Source organism: Filicampus tigris, chromosome 17, assembly GCF_054856515.1.
Source record: "Filicampus tigris isolate MCC_2025a chromosome 17, RoL_Ftig_1.0, whole genome shotgun sequence".
NCBI lineage: Eukaryota > Metazoa > Chordata > Actinopteri > Syngnathiformes > Syngnathidae > Filicampus > Filicampus tigris.
The window spans coordinates 7737906-7753979 of NC_141233.1; the positions used below are offsets into that span (position 1 = coordinate 7737906).

Below are 16074 nucleotides of genomic sequence, written 5' to 3' on the forward strand. Positions count from 1 at the left end.
TGTATCTCTAGTAGTGCGAATAACGTGCGAATGTCAACTGGTGCATAATTTCGAAACATCTACAGTAGTTTTATTCATTCTACTCGTGAAGATAATACACTAACAGCACAAGTATGTGTCCTAAAAAGCTCAAAATGGCTTTCCATAACTTCCAGTGTGTGTGGATAAGCATTTAGGAGGGGGTGGGAAACATGTTAGTGACAATCATCATGAATAAAACATTTCTCAAGCAAGTCTCAAAAGTCTTGAAGTGCCTCCAGTCGGGGCAGTTAAACTCCGCCCATCTATACACTGACAGCTGAAGCGCAGAACGTCAGTTTCTGGAGCTATTTCAGTGTTTGGTCAACTGTCCTGTCCTCACTGGACCTTCTCTGGAGCGTATTAACAACCTCTGGAATTTATGAACACTTGGATACAGTCCCCCCCCCCCCCTCCAAAAAAAGGAAAACTCCACTTTTGGGGGATATGAGGAAGCGTGAGTCCTGGGCAGGTGGGTTGAACCATTATTGCCCACTTTGATGGAGGAACTCCTAACGCAAGCTCGCCATGGCTTACTATCCTTTCCAAGCGCAGCGACCGGGTGCATTGCCCTTGCCAGCCTTTCTTTCCGCCGCACAAGTCTCCTTTCCTCCCACGATGTGTGTTCCGGCTGTGGCGTCCCGCTCCGAAGTTGAGCCCGAGCAGGTGGGCTCCGAGGCGGGGTTGCACGCAGCCCTGAGCCGGCAGCATCAAGCGGCCCAGTTACGCTCGTTGAAGAGCCTGCAGCCAGGGGATGGGCTGTGCGACGACCCCAAAGTCACTCTGGAATCACAGGATTTGTGGAACGAGTTTCACAAAATGGGAACGGAGATGGTTATTACTAAATCAGGACGGTGAGTGGTGGTGCAAATTTGTCAACAAGAGATTTATCCGTGAAATTTATTGTTGGGAATTGGGATTTATTTATTGCGTAAATATCCAAGGAAAGGTTTGACCAATTTCATTGCATTTTACTGTTTGTATTGTTTTGGTTTCCTCATTTGAGCCTATGTGCTGCAGTATTACACGCCTACAACCACAAGAGTAAACTGTGTTGTCAATTAAAATTGAGATTTAGTTTTTTTGTAGTTAGTTTTTGGGGGAGAGGAACACCTGTGCTCATAATGTTTTATCTGATCAATCAATCAATCAGTCAATCAATGGACCACTTTTATTTAGAAATCACATTAAAAAACAACCGTCCAAAAAGTGTTCCAGAACAGGAATAAAAGGGATTACATAAAATGAGAGCACCAGAAACAGACAAGTGACAATCTGAAAAATAAATTGCACAAGGACAGACAGGATGATAAAACCGACATGATCTTACGCTAGGTTGAAAGCTAGGGGATTAAAAAGTATTTTTACATGCGATTTAATAATACTGTATTTATTGAGGTTAAGGGCCCCCTTGAGTCCCGCCCAGCACAATTTAGGTAGTTCTTTTATACATAAGGGAAATTGTTTCTTATGAAAAACAAAAGTACATTTTTCCGGTTTCTACTCTTCATCTCTTACAGGAGGATGTTCCCACCTTTCAAAGTAAAGGTTGATGGACTTGATAAAGCATCCAAATACATCCTACTAATGGACATTATCACTGTTGATGACTTTCGTTACAAGTTTCACAATTCCCACTGGATAGTAGCCGGAAAAGCAGACCCAGAGATGCCGAAGCGCATGTACATTCATCCTGACAGTCCGTCCAAGGGGGAACAGTGGATGAGCAAACCCGTTGCATTCCATAAACTGAAACTCACCAACAATATATCAGATAAGCATGGATTTGTAAGTAGTCACATATTTCTGCAATCATTTTTAAAATATCTTTGTCTCACGAGTTAAGCTTTTTTCTAATTTGATTGTCTGTATTTTCTTAGACAATTTTGAATTCAATGCATAAATACCAGCCCAGATTTCATATTGTGAGAGCCAACGACATCATGAAACTTCCTTACAGCACATTCTTGACCTACGTTTTCCCGGAGACTGAATTCGTTGCTGTCACTGCATATCAAAATGAGAAGGTACCTCACCCGCGCGTTAGACATAAACACACTGAATACAACTTTGCATTAGTGCAAGATATGCAAAATGCATTGTTCTGAGGATAACTGGACCATGCAGGTCATACATTGAGGGTGTCATGCAAACTCTTCTGCATGCTCTGGTTGAGTCTATTTGAAATGAATAACGAGCAACTTTTCATGTGTTTTGCAAGATTACACAGCTAAAAATCGACAACAACCCATTTGCCAAAGGTTTCAGGGACACGGGAAACGGAAGACGAGAAAAGAGGTAGGCCTGCTTGCAAGTGCAGAACCCTTGGTTGTCTATATGGAGGCCTAATTAATCTCATTTCATGATCTGCAGGAATAATCCTTTAAACATCTCTCCACCGGATGAGAACAAAGCATACTGTGCTGATTCGGATGACTCATGGGAACAGCCCAGAACCAGTGACCCGTTTCACTCTCCTCAGGAATCATGGGCTGTGACATCCATGCCAAACTGTCAAGGTGACACAATAACCATTTTGTTTCTTATCAGATTGTTGTTGTGTGCGTTTTTGCATGACATACTAATGTATTATGAAAACAAGATGGCTTAGCCTTCATTAATTTATGAAATGCACGCCAGACATAAATTAGTCACTAAAGTCACATCCTTCAGTTGTTGATTTTTTTTTACTGTGTAGTTAAAATGATTTCTTAATCTTTTCCCTCATGGATAGGTGTGGTGTGGTTTTTTTTTGTATAGTGATATTCTTTCCTTTATTGTATATGTGTCACTTTCACATGAGGGGGGATAGCGGAAGGCATTGTGTGCAATGTGAGTCTGGCAGGGAGTCAACAAGCGTGTTTGCAGTAACATGAATGATTTAGTTATGGGAGTCACAAATATAAAGAACACAAGACAAGAAGAGAACTTGTTCAAACGTAGATCCCAACAACAAGTATGATTCAATTTGAAGGACCCAAAATAGTAAGAGTCAGCTATAAATCTGGCGCCTTGAATTTAATCACATTGTCTTTTTTTTTTTTTTTCCAAAAATATTTGGTCATGCACTTTCACTGAGTCCCCATACTGTGACAAAGCTGTTATTAAATCAACTCAGCTGCAACTGTTTTACTCCCAATCACTCCTTACAGATGAGAACAACACTGGAAGTGATTCCGATATTGATCGACAATGTGAGGATGATGGAGAAGAATCTTCAGCTCTGCTGATTGTGAAGAGTGACAAGAAGGAGCCAGCAATGTTGAGTAAGACGTTTTCCATGGAGAGTGATTCCTCACAAAGCTACAGGAGTGAAATAAAAGACGGCACAAACCCTGTGTTATCGGAAACACTGAGCTCACCATCACCCAATAGTGGAGATCTTCAGACTGTGGCTCTTTCAAACAGCCAACAGTGTCTTGAGCTTGGACCACCTTTGTTGTTTCACCAAGGCCAGTTGTCAATGAAGGCAGGGGCTTTTCACTCTACATCTATGGGACATCTGTTTTCCTCTTTCTCAGGATTAAATGACCCAGAACACAGTGGTTTATCTTCTCAAAACATCACCTTGCCATCTCCGTTTATGTTTCACCTGTCACAGCATTTGTTGATGCCACAGGTAAGTTTATGTTGGGCCCGTCCATGTACCATTCAAGCACGTGTTGAATTTTGAAAGAAAGCCTGTTAACTCTCCAATGAGTCTCACCGGCCATTACTTTACACCTTTAAACTCTAATGAAATAATGAACATTGTTCAGATTTTGGCATCAGTGAAGTGAAGTATTCATCTAACGTGTTGATTATAGAAGAGTTGCTTTGCCGTTGTACAGACATGCGTTTGGAGGCTAACCAAAATTATACAAATTCTTCTCTAAACAATGCAGTGTGTTTCCCCCTGCCCCCTTACCAACCTCAAGAGGGTCACTAGGGGGACACGTTTTAAAGGGGAAGTCAACCCCCAAAAATTATTTGCAATAATATGTTCTATGCGCCCTCACTAGTATAACATGGCATTCTTATTAATATTGCGTTTGTGGAATATGAGTTAAGCAGTAAAATGCGAGCCATTTCAGAGAGCGGCCATTTTGTCACTTCTGTCTAAAAATTTGCGGTTTGTTCATCCCCTACCGCCTCCAGCCGGGTTAACCTTCCGCCGCCTGTCTATCCGCCTCTCTGTCCAGCCGGAGAAAATAGTAATCGCCTGTAGGCCAGTCTGCCTATGATTTTATACGGGCTTCTGTTTCGGACTACCAACTTCGACAGACTACCACTCACGCAATCCCCCCAGGGTGGGCGATATTTGAAAAGAAAGACTGAATCAATGCGGCATGGAAGCCTCATCAATGCGTCTCCTTTTAGCACCTTCCAGGACATTTTTGGAGCTTTAAGGACCTCGGAAACCTCTCATTTTAAGTAGATGCATTTAGTCAGGGCCTCACTTTCGTAACATAGGGAAAACGTCACTTCCTCTTCCTTCCTAAAGTCCTTAAGCACTTTATAGTCAGGCTTCACTCTAATCAAATAAAATGAGATGTTAAAAGTTAAGAAGTTACTTTTATTGGACTATATTTTTGTGAATTGAGATTTTGAAATGTTAATTCTTAACTTTTGTTTCTATAAACAGGCACTCTCATTACCACCTTTTGGGGGATTGCTTTCATACCCGTGGAGCTACTTGACATCACCTGCTGCAATGAATCCAGCTGTCTCGACTGGTTCTACAACATCAGCGATTCTAAGAAACCGCTCTTTTCACAGCTCTTTACCATGGTTGCGGATGAGTCCCTATCAGATCCCAGCTACTGCCATATCAAACCAAAAGCTGCTGACAGCAAGTTCTAACTCAACTCATGAATTTGAGCAGTACAAACTGTACAGCCAAGGGAGAAGTCCAGGGTCTGATAATCACACCAATAACAAGTCCAGAAGTGATCAGACTGTTTAATTTAAAAATGTTAAAGATTACTCTGATGGACTCCAAAGCATTGAACATGTTGCGTTTGATAATTCAGTTCCTCTATAACTATAAAAATCTCTGAATATGCAAGTCATGAAAACCTGTTGATATGTGTGTTGCACATTTCAATGACAATCAATTGTCAACCAAAATGTACAAATCTTAAAAGTTAGTCAGTAGTCACATTGCTTGCAGCTGACGCTTCCATCATTCTGGGGTATCTTTACACGATCTTTGAGTGTGTCTGCGTGAATATTTGTGAAAGTATCACGTCTATGAGGTCAAATCTGGAAACCGGGATCAGAGGAAGAATCTGATTAACTTTGAATGGTATCTCATGAAAAATGCTCAGGTTTAGTGGGTTCAAGTGGGGTTGAAGCACTCAACAGTTTATTTTTCAGCTAATTTGATTTTCTAGCAATCACAGATGCGTTTGTGGGGACTATTCATACATATACAACAACAATATCACAATTTATTCTTTATTTCAATGACCCCAACCTATGTAAATGTTTGCTTTTGTCATTTTTTAAATTTCACATATTGTAAAATACACATCTTAAGAAAAGTTTCAAACGTTTACTGCCAGCCATCATTATCAAAACTGCCAAAATTGTGAGCACAATGTTATCACCGGTTACCTGTACACGTTTACATTATTTTTGATGTAGCAGAGCAGCACTATGCACTCATAGGCAATCTCAGTATACTTTTGTGTGTGTGTGTATTTTCACTAATAAAATAAAGACACTACATATTAAAGTACTAGTGCTAACTGCTAAAGTATTGCTGTCTCCAGACACATTTTGTAACAAAAACACATTTACATATGTCATTTTGTTAATTTGGCATACACAGCCTATTTTAAAATATGGGATTAAAAATGTGAACGTGGATTTAAGTAATAATGTATCTGTTTTGATTGTGAGTGTGGATGTTTGTCTTTGTGTGCCCTGCAATTGGCTGGCAACTAATTCAGGGTGTCCCCCGCCTACTGCCCGAAGACAGCTGGGATAGGCTCCAGCACGCCCCGCGACCCTTGTGAGGAGAAGCGGTATAGATAATGGATGGATTGATTGATGTATCTGTTTTGAAAATGCATACACTTTGTTGTGCCTATTTTTCACGTTAGGACAGAATATGAATAGCATGACAAAAAATTGCAGTTGCTGGTGCCAAGAGGTCAGGTAGTCCCCCAAGAGGAAAATTGAACTGAAAGAAGAAGAAGAAGAAGAAAAATCCCGTGCATGTGCTGTTGTGTGAATTTTCTCCTTGACTGAACTGGGCTACATACTGAAAGAACATGTCCACTGGCTCGGAAACGTGGCAAGCAAGTCAATAGCCAAGTTTGACCGTCAGCACAAAAACTTTTATATTTCTGGGGAAGTGGGTTGTAAGGTGTAAGGGCAGAGGAGAATGACTACAATTAACATGCACCCACCGTTCAAGGACCACAGGGTCCACACGAAAGACTATTAGGACTGAAATTGATTACCTTACTTTTCCAACTGTGCACTATATAAAACTGAAAGAGGCATTGAATGAACTAATGTCTTTCATTTGTCATCTGCGTATATAAAATATTAAATTTCCATATTCAGCTATACGAGAGATGTGAATATTCATTCATTCAGATGTTCCTAGAATTAAACTAAATTCTACGTTGACAGAAAAGACAATATAAGCAAATGCAATGTGAGGAAATGTTTACCTTAACACTGTTAAACATTTTGTGATGATAGGTTGGATGTTAACAGGACCAAGGACAACAGCAATCAGTGGGATGTAATTTTCAATTTCACAGCTGATTGGCATTTGTTTCTCTCATTTACTCTCACTCTTATATGGGAAGCAAAATAATATGACTTCTGTTTCTTTTTTTAATTTGTAGTTAGTGGTAATGCGACATGCAGGCCCACTTAAGATGACAAAAATGAAGACAAAACTGTCACAGATAAACCATGCCGTTTACTCAACTTGCTTTCATGCCACGGGATTTTAAAGCCATCTAGTGGAATAGAATTGTACTGACGATGTGTACATAACTTGAATACATATTTTGGGAGTGCAAAAAACAACAACAAAAAACGCAGAAGGATCCCAAGGTCACAGGTCAGGCAGGTTGTCAAATTGTCTGCTAAATTAATTCATGTTTTCCTATGAACAATACCAATTTAGAACTCAAACAATAGTAATATTTTAAGAATGTACAAAGTGTAGTTCATGTTACTAAATGTTTAAATCCTATCCGGGCTCTCAATACGAATATTTGACAGCAGAAATCGGTGAAAAAAATGTAATAAATATTTGATCAAACGGAACAGACCAACTGACCATTATTAAATACAGTCTTCTGATAGACAGGGCTGGATTAAATTAGTGAAAACAAACACGAATAAAGACAAATGATGGTTTTACTATATAGTACAACTTTTGTAGCGTTTCCATGGCTTTGTTATGACACATGCTGTGCACGCTCGGAGGAGAGGCTACCACTTCCTGGACAGCCTCAGAAATCTTCCTAAACCCGCCCACAGAAACCCCCCTGATATTTCATTGGTTCTTGGAATGAGACCGTCTAGAGCTAGATCAAATAGACACCTTATTTATTAGATCTTCTCTTACGATAATTTTCGGTGTCAGTAGTATACACAATAATTCCAATTAAAATGACAGAAAAATCTATATAAATATTTATATGGATTTAAATTCTATACACACATGAAGAGGAATACTAGCAGCCGTTTTGGAGGCGGAGTCATTTCTATCTCGCGTGTTTCTATGTCGGAAGTTGGGGTCAGAGGGGAATGTACAAAAGTAACCTGCTTGAGAATCGTCACATCACCCCACACTGTGGTGTTGAAAGCCTCTCAACCGGCAACTGTGACCTCATCATGATGTGATTTCACGATGGAAACGGCTATGTCTGCTGAACGCCAGTAATTCATTGAAGTCTCCAATTCAACTGTTCAGAATTGCGTGTCGGTTTATCTCCACCGGTGAGTTGACGTAGAAGATGATGCATCACCTAATGCATGCAGAAGATTGCGAGGACGACACATCGGACAATATTGATAGCTTTAGTCTGCTCGTGTTTCTGCCGAATTTACTTTTGTGACTGCGTGTGTGTGCTAAAACGCTATCATTAGCATTCATTAGCTACTACCAGACAGTTGACAGTATGGACAAAAGCTGGGTAACAGCTTGCCTGAAAGACTCCCTCTTTCTCTTTGATTATTCAGTATTATTTGTACTTTTTACCGTCTAACTTCTCTCTAGATGTTTCCCTCGTTTTGAATTGTTGGGTCGTAGTACTCTGCTTGTTTTTCAGGTCATTCAAGCAATTTGTTGCAGGTAGGTAAGGTGTGTCATATCACCTAAATTGGAGACCACTGGTGGTCCACTTAAAGATGCTGGGGAGGACACAACCTACTGATACTGATTGTGATCGATGATGTGATTGAGCTTTACCTTATAAGGGTTTATAATTCAAAGAATGGTTTCTTTGTTAGCTGTGGAGGATTCAAGGATGGGAACATGTAACGATTCGGTTCGATTCAGTGGGATTATGATTCGATTTGATGGCATATGTGCGATTTAAGATTTTGAATTTTTTCAACCCTTGCATACAGATAAATCAAAGGATGCAAGAGACACTTTGACATTCAACACCTTTAATCTTCTTTACCTCTGTCTATACACACAACAGTATACAGTATGTATGAATGTATATGTATGTCAAAATATGTATGTATTATGTAGTATGTTAGGTGTGTTCCAATCAGGGTTTTAAGCAGCCCATTTTGTTGCTGAACATGCATGAGTGAAATCGTCCGATGCGGTTACGATACTAATCACATTGATTAGCTGCACATTTTTAAATTTTAGAGCTGCTCAAAAACAATTATTTTGATAATCTATAATCTGTCAATTGTTTTTGCGATTGTTTAGAGCTGCTCAAAAACAATTATTTTGATCATCTATAATCTGTCAATTATTTTTGCGATTAATAGATGAATCCGTTTAAAAAAAGAAGAAAAAATATTTCGAAATTTCCATCCCTTTATTTTACAAAAATAGGACATTATTTAAAGTTAACAGGGCAGAAATTGCACAAACATATATTTTGATTCAGTTGCTGGGTTGATCTTTTACGTTAATGTTAAGGAAATGAGTTGGGGACGCGACATTCCGCATAGGCTGGTGTTGGCTAAAGGCTGTGAAGTAGAACCTGCAGGTGACCGGTTTGATTCGTCTGCTCGTTTTCATGCCGAGTGCAGTCTACTTTCTGTCACCAAATTGTCAGGTGCGTCGGTGGCACGACATCCCCGTCCACCAGAATGCGATCCCAAACAGTAGATTAGACTTGCTCCAGCAATAAAATGACGATGCACCCGTGTGCACAGCATAAACAGGGGCATCTTCAAAGCAGTCTATAAAAATAGGGCCCCAGGTCTGCAGGTTGGACACCCCTGTGCTACTTGGATTCAAGTGAATTCTCCAAAAGCTTGGATATGTGTTCAGACTGTCCGTCTGGGTAATGATGTTGCAATAGCTATTGTATTATCATTACTATCTTTTTAAGCAAGCCACTTATGCAACCCGTCAAACAGTATCTCACGCCAGCTGACCCGACTCTGTCACTGATAACTGATACACAACTGATAACTTGCGATGCCTGTGCTATGCTCTTCTCTTCCTTGTCCAGTGGTTGCAGCCTGTACGTGTCACACAGCCATGGCACAGCAGAAAGATGCTGCCAAGAAGCACCCAGCTATGGCGGCAATGCACTCCCACTTCATTGTGGGATCGGTGTCCGAGGAGAATTCAGAAGATGAAGTCCAAGTGAAGCCGGATGTGCAGCTGGAGGAGAAGGAGGGACGCTCTTTGTCACCGTCATCCGGGAGCTCTGATAGCACCACTGACATGAGCTTTGAGCACAGTGATGGCTCAATGCACAACAATCTAAGGTTAGAAACAAAACCTGATAAACATAAAGAGTGTATGGCAAAATAATCAGACAAAAAAAAGGCAGATTAAAATTTTAGCTGGGAAATGTAATTAATTAGGATCATGTAAATTTTAGACAGGGCAGTTCCTGCTATTGCTGGTCACAATTTCCAAGTTGTTTTTTTTGTTGTATATTTTGGTTGTAATAATTTATACATATATAGCAATAGCCGTTATTTGGTATACCATTGCTAAACAAGTAAATCTAGACTGTCTTGTATATGTTAAGTGCTGTATTGCGTTTTTATGTTATGTTTTGTGTACAATGCTTTGTTGCTAAGATTGCTTCATTCTGCACTCTAGTAGTACTAGTATGAGTGAGCCCCTAGCTTCCAATGTAACACTTGTGTCAGACTTAGAGGCCTCAGCTGGAGTTTCACGCCTATGGTTTGCCTGTTTTACCACATATGTGAAAAATGTGGTTTCACTCGCTACTCGCTGCTGAAAAGAGTCTCTCTATGTTCCCCCTGGTCTGTGGCTTTTGGGTGGAAAGTAGGTGTAAACTTCTGGAATTTTAATTGAGCCAAACATATTTATGAATGCCCCATCATCTGCCTTGTAAATGGCACTATTCAGTGTGATAAGTAACACAGCCTTGTAGCTTGGGGTCGTTTTTTGGGGGATATGGGTGCACCATGATTGAATCCCATTTAGCGTTGTGATTTTTAGAATAAGATTTTACATCTGGCTAGAAAAACCAGTTTTGTTTTCAGGAGTAAATTTTCAGAGGCTTCAGCATCCTTGAAAAATGTAAATTTGCCCTCTCCCACACTTTAATTTTGCAATACTTTGCTCCACATATGGACTTGCATTATCAAACTGTCTAACAGGAGTGTGTTTTCACTATCCTAGGAACTTTGAGGGTGTTTCAGTCATGCAAAAAAATATCAGGCCACAAAAGCCAGCCAGCCAAACGGGCTCAGGCACTGGCACACCCTCCAGTTCAGTGTAGCGTCCCTCCCCCTTTACAAACCCCCAGGTGGGTGGAGCTTGAATCAAAAAGCTTGCTAGTGTTGTACTTATGGTGTTGCTGATCAGTGTATCATTCATAAGATGAAGCCCCCCTTTGTTAAGACAATCCTCTTTTTCACAGATTTTTATTCCACGTTGTATATATTTGTATTTTTGAAAAAAAGTGCTTTCCACAAGTGTCGAATGTGTCGCTGAAGTATGGCTCAGGTTCAAAGTATTGAAGTAACTATTTCGAGTATGTGTGGTAATTATATGGTGTTGAGGGATGTGTACAATATTTATTGTTGTGAAGCAACCACCAGCTTTCACTCAAGTGGCTTCAAAAGCCGGCTGTGCAACTCCTGTGTCCCCGGCCATGTGGCTATTGACATTCTTGATAACTGAGGCCAGCATTGCAAAGCTGCTTAAGAGAAATTGTTGAAAATGGGCACTTCGCAGTTTTCTCTTTGTTGTGTGTATAGATAGCTAGCTACATTATAGAAACAGACTTCAGACATAAATAATGTTTGTACTTCTATGAAAAGGCCGAGCATGTCCGGGCTGCACTTGATGAAGCAAAATCGCGATCGCCGACGTATTGATCTGCAGAGGGACTTCACTGTGGCATCTCCTGCTGAGTTTGTCACACGATTTGGTGGCAACAAGGTCATTGAGAAGGTAACTGTCTTGGTCTCATGTGCCAACTGCGAAAGAAAAATAATGCTATCTTAACAAGCAAGTCTCTGTCATTATGTGTCATGATCGGGCTACATCAGTAATACTGAACTATAACAGTAATATTTTGCTTTTCCAGGTGCTTATCGCTAATAACGGCATTGCTGCAGTCAAGTGCATGCGCTCTATTCGCCGCTGGGCTTACGAGATGTTTCGGAATGAACGAGCAATCCGATTTGTGGTGATGGTGACCCCGGAGGACCTAAAGGCCAATGCTGGTGAGGATTGGCAAGACTATCTCAGAAAATATAATTGAATAATTGAAGCGGAAAGTAATATGTTGTCAGCCTGCACAGCAAAACACCAGATGTTCCAAACTCAATAAAAAAATAGTACTTCTCCTTTCCTGCACAATACCAAAGATTTTGTTGGTTGGGTCTGTATCAGTTGAAAAATTACAACACTGTCAGGCATTTTTAAAAATGGGTAATTACGAATGAATGATTGACTATTCACAGAAGTAAAGCTCAGTTGAACTTCAGCAAATAACATGTGTAAAACATGATAAAATGTAATATTTTTCTGGTATGTTTTTTCCCCTCAGAGTACATAAAAATGGCAGATCATTATGTGCCTGTGCCAGGAGGGACTAATAACAACAACTATGCCAACGTGGAGCTCATTTTGGACATAGCTAAACGAATACCTGTGCAGGTACACCCATGCATTTAATGCATTCTTTTCTTTTGCATTGTAAAGGATAATAAAGTGTTTAATTTACTGATGTTGTCTTACAGGCTGTGTGGGCTGGATGGGGTCATGCCTCAGAGAATCCCAAACTGCCAGAGCTGCTCCATAAGCATGGCATTGCTTTTATGGGTAAGATATGATTTCTGGCATAACGTATGTTTTACTTGGCAGCTTGAAATAATCTACCAGTATTTGTTTTTTACTACCTACTTCCTCCTCAGGTCCTCCTAGTCAGGCAATGTGGGCACTAGGAGATAAGATTGCTTCATCTATTGTGGCTCAGACAGCTGGCATCCCCACCTTGCCATGGAGTGGAACAGGTATGCTTTGATTTATGTCCCATTATTTTACAAAAACAGCCTCTGGTTTCTGCCAGAATGTCATACTATGTCTACATTACAAATCTATTTTGTTTTATGCAGTTTTTTAATTTAGAAAAAAAATGTAACTATTCCACCTTTGTGTCTTATTTACATGCACACTCATTTATTTCATATAAAAAAAAAGGGAAATCCTTTATCTGAAAAACTTGATAAGAAGTGTGATAAGAGAAAAACTGAGATCAGTTTTGGATCCCGCACCCTAAAATGACCTAAAAACCGCTGTCAGACCTAACTCAACAAAAGTTGTTATTTATCCTTAGTATGCTCTGTTTCTCTCTCCCAGGCCTGACAGTCGAATGGTCCGAAGTCAATCAAAAGAAACGAATCATCAATGTTCCCCAAGACGTGTATGAGCTTGGCTGCATCCAGGATGTAGACGATGGCATGAAAGTAAGTGCATTGTCAAAGTCAGCATTCAGAGCCACGTGCTGCACAGTACTGTGAAAATCTGTGTGTATGCGACAACATTTTTTATGTCTACTGACAGGCTTCTGAGAAGATTGGCTACCCTGTTATGGTGAAGGCCTCAGAAGGAGGGGGCGGTAAAGGCATCCGTAAAGTCAATTGCTCTGATGATTTCCCAAACCTATTCAGACAAGTATGTGAAAATTAATCACAATGTTTTAAGTTTAAAATCATGATTTAATTATTGAAATATAATCAATATGTTTGACATTATGCTGTAGGTCCAGGCAGAAGTTCCAGGATCCCCTGTGTTTGTCATGGAGCTGGCCAAACATGCCCGCCACTTGGAGGTTCAGATCTTGGCAGACCAATACGGCAATGCCATTTCCTTGTTCGGCAGAGATTGTTCAGTCCAGCGGCGACATCAGAAAATTATAGAGGAGGCGCCTGCTTCCATTGCCGCATCTGATGTGTTTGAGGATATGGAAAGGGTATATACCTTTTTTATAAAACCATTAATGGATAGTGTGATTTGTTAACTTGTCCTGCCTGTTAATTAAACAAAATATACGGTTTTAGAAATATCATGTAACCTAAAAATGTGTTTTGTATCCAGTGTGCTGTGAAGCTGGCAAAGATGGTGGGCTATGTGAGTGCGGGCACAGTGGAATACCTCTATAGCCAAGACGGCAGCTTCTACTTCCTGGAGCTCAACCCTCGTCTGCAGGTTGAACACCCCTGCACTGAGATGGTGGCTGACGTCAACTTACCCGCTGCCCAGCTGCAAGTGAGTTCCAAATATGTCTGCGCTGGTAGAAAAAAAGACAAGATGTAAACCACGCCCAATTTGTCTGCCGTCTCTGACTATGGGATAGCAGACAGTATTTATGCTTGATTGCATCCAATTGTCCACGTTAAAGGGGCCTCTATCTCCATGGCAACTAACTGCCCAAGAGAGAAATCATTGTTGCTGATGTAGTGGTTGAAGCCGCAATTGGTCACATGGCAGTGCACCCGCTGTGTTCAGGATTGTGCTTGTATTTAGGTCAGTGGCAGTCAAGCTGAAAGGCAGTGTTGCAAGGAAAGCTGCCACTTTCGAGCTGATTGGATGTCACTGTTGAGAGTGACATGTTCTTTCTGCGGGCAAACTGAGCGCTCACTATCTTTTTAGTACCAAATGGTGTCATTCGGTTGGGTCATTTCTGACAGATGAACGTCATATTTCCAGAATAATCCTGTTTCCACTTTTGTTTGCATGATGGAGATAAAAGGTGCCATCAGTCACTTCAAAAACCCGAATATAAATTCACCAAACACTTAAAGTATGGACAATCTAAGGAGATTCAGTACCTGTATATGCTTTGATTTACACGCACACACACAAACATATAAATTGAGATTTGATATTTCAGGTTGACTTTCTAGTGGCATTGGACTGCACTTTGTTGACTTCATGATTCAAACTATTAGAAATGCCTGATTGTATGATGCAGTGCAGATCAATGCCACTGGAACTACAACCACAATAATGGATGTATTGTTAAATGAATACCTGTGAATGTCAAATAAAATTGAGCATTATTACCTTTGTAAAATCTGATTTTGTTTTTTTAATATAATCTTGTATTGGATCTCATTAGATTGTATAGGTATAACCAAATAAAATAGCTATTGAACCAAGTGTTCAGTACATATACTGATTAACCTGCCATAACATAGTTAATACAATTTGCATTCCCATTTTTTTGCATGCCAAGCCAATTTAAAATGTATGTTAATAAATAAAAAAGCAATTCAAGTTAGCTTTCTTCATTGGGCTACTTCTATATCTTTAGATCGCAATGGGCATCCCCCTTCACCGAATCAAAGACATCAGGATGCTTTATGGGACACAGCCCTGGGGAGACTCTCCCATCGACTTTGAGGGTCTGTCGACAGCCGCCTCCCCACGAGGACACGTCATTGCAGCGCGTATCACCAGTGAAAATCCAGATGAGGTGTGCTTATTGCTCATTTAAACAAGTTGTTTTCGACATGTTTTCTCCTCATAGTTTTGGCTTCCTGTTTTCATCAAATGGTGTCTCTTTGTAGGGTTTTAAGCCAAGCTCTGGAACAGTGCAAGAGTTGAACTTTCGCAGCAATAAGAACGTGTGGGGCTACTTCAGTGTTGCAGCTGCTGGCGGACTGCACGAGTTTGCTGACTCACAATTTGGACACTGTTTCTCTTGGGGAGAGAATCGTGAAGAAGCCATCTCGTAAGTGTTACTGTATTCACAAAATCATCTATCAACGATTTGCTGTGCTGTAATCTTTTTGTGTGTGATTTTCTAGTAACATGGTGGTAGCTTTGAAAGAGTTGTCTATCAGAGGAGACTTTAGGACCACTGTGGAATACCTCATCAAGCTGCTGGAAACACGAAGCTTTCAGCACAACACCATCGACACGGGCTGGCTGGATAGGCTCATCTCAGAGAAGATGCAGGTGTGCACATATGCTGCTGCTTTGATCACTGGATGCTTCTCCCCATGATAATTCAAAAAATATTTCTTGCATTCAGGCTGAGCGTCCAGACACAATGCTGGGACTTGTGAGTGGAGCTCTTCATGTGGCAGATGTTAATCTCAGGAACAGTGTGTCCATTTTCCTGCATTCTCTGGAGAGGTAAGCGTGCGGCCATCATATTTGTTCTTTTTACATCAAACGGTGGACCCTCAGGACTTGAGGAACCATAATCCATTCCAGGAAGTTGTTTAATGGTTGATTTGTTCAGCTCCTGTATTGAGTGAATGTTCCCCCTGAGAGAATGGTGGAAATATATAGAATTAACCAGTTCCATGGCTCAGTAGTTTTGCCACTTTAATCCTTTTAAATCCTATAGTTGTGTACTAGAGAGAAACTGCTCATAGCTTCTCTACATTGTGCTC

The 16074-nt window shown here is 40.5% G+C and overlaps 2 protein-coding genes across 10 annotated transcripts in view; both read left to right on the forward strand.

The window, feature by feature from the left end:
* Positions 1-283: 283 nt before the first annotated feature.
* On the forward strand, positions 284-5871 carry LOC147133165 (T-box transcription factor TBX2b-like). 3 transcript variants are annotated; one of them, XM_086013360.1, is made up of 8 exons: positions 284-872; positions 1539-1806; positions 1899-2045; positions 2240-2316; positions 2392-2537; positions 3171-3284; positions 3540-3637; positions 4643-5871. In XM_086013360.1, exons 1-8 carry the CDS (start codon positions 547-549, stop codon positions 4961-4963), a joined length of 1497 nt encoding a protein of 498 aa, XP_085869486.1. In that variant the 5' UTR covers positions 284-546; the 3' UTR covers positions 4964-5871. The 3 variants fall into 3 exon arrangements, with proteins under 3 accessions (XP_085869486.1, XP_085869485.1, XP_085869484.1); XM_086013359.1 differs by having other exon boundaries at positions 284-490; positions 574-872; positions 3171-3637; XM_086013358.1 differs by having other exon boundaries at positions 3171-3637.
* A 1923-nt stretch (positions 5872-7794) lies between these two features.
* Positions 7795-16074, forward strand: part of acaca (acetyl-CoA carboxylase alpha) — a 31670-nt gene continuing 23390 nt past the window's right edge. For all 7 annotated transcript variants that reach the window (XM_086057331.1, XM_086057332.1, XM_086057333.1 and 4 more), the window contains exons 1-15: positions 7795-7974; positions 9684-9945; positions 11482-11614; positions 11751-11889; positions 12216-12325; positions 12409-12490; positions 12583-12681; positions 13028-13134; positions 13232-13342; positions 13431-13640; positions 13766-13936; positions 14985-15146; positions 15241-15404; positions 15481-15631; positions 15708-15811. In XM_086057331.1, coding sequence (XP_085913457.1) covers positions 9713-9945; positions 11482-11614; positions 11751-11889; positions 12216-12325; positions 12409-12490; positions 12583-12681; positions 13028-13134; positions 13232-13342; positions 13431-13640; positions 13766-13936; positions 14985-15146; positions 15241-15404; positions 15481-15631; positions 15708-15811 — 1976 coding nt within the window. In that variant the 5' untranslated portion in view covers positions 7795-7974; positions 9684-9712. The remainder of the gene's footprint in view (positions 7975-9683; positions 9946-11481; positions 11615-11750; positions 11890-12215; positions 12326-12408; positions 12491-12582; positions 12682-13027; positions 13135-13231; positions 13343-13430; positions 13641-13765; positions 13937-14984; positions 15147-15240; positions 15405-15480; positions 15632-15707; positions 15812-16074) is intronic.

Excerpts from the sequence above, each read along its gene's own strand:
- LOC147133165 (XM_086013358.1), top strand. The coding sequence starts at position 547 with ATGGCTTACTATCCTTTCCAAGCGCAGCGACCGGGTGCATTGCCCTTG. Across the intron at positions 873-1,538 it reads GTTATTACTAAATCAGGACG|GAGGATGTTCCCACCTTTCA; the intron begins GTGAGTGGTGGT and ends CATCTCTTACAG. Across the intron at positions 2,317-2,391 it reads AACGGAAGACGAGAAAAGAG|GAATAATCCTTTAAACATCT; the intron begins GTAGGCCTGCTT and ends CATGATCTGCAG.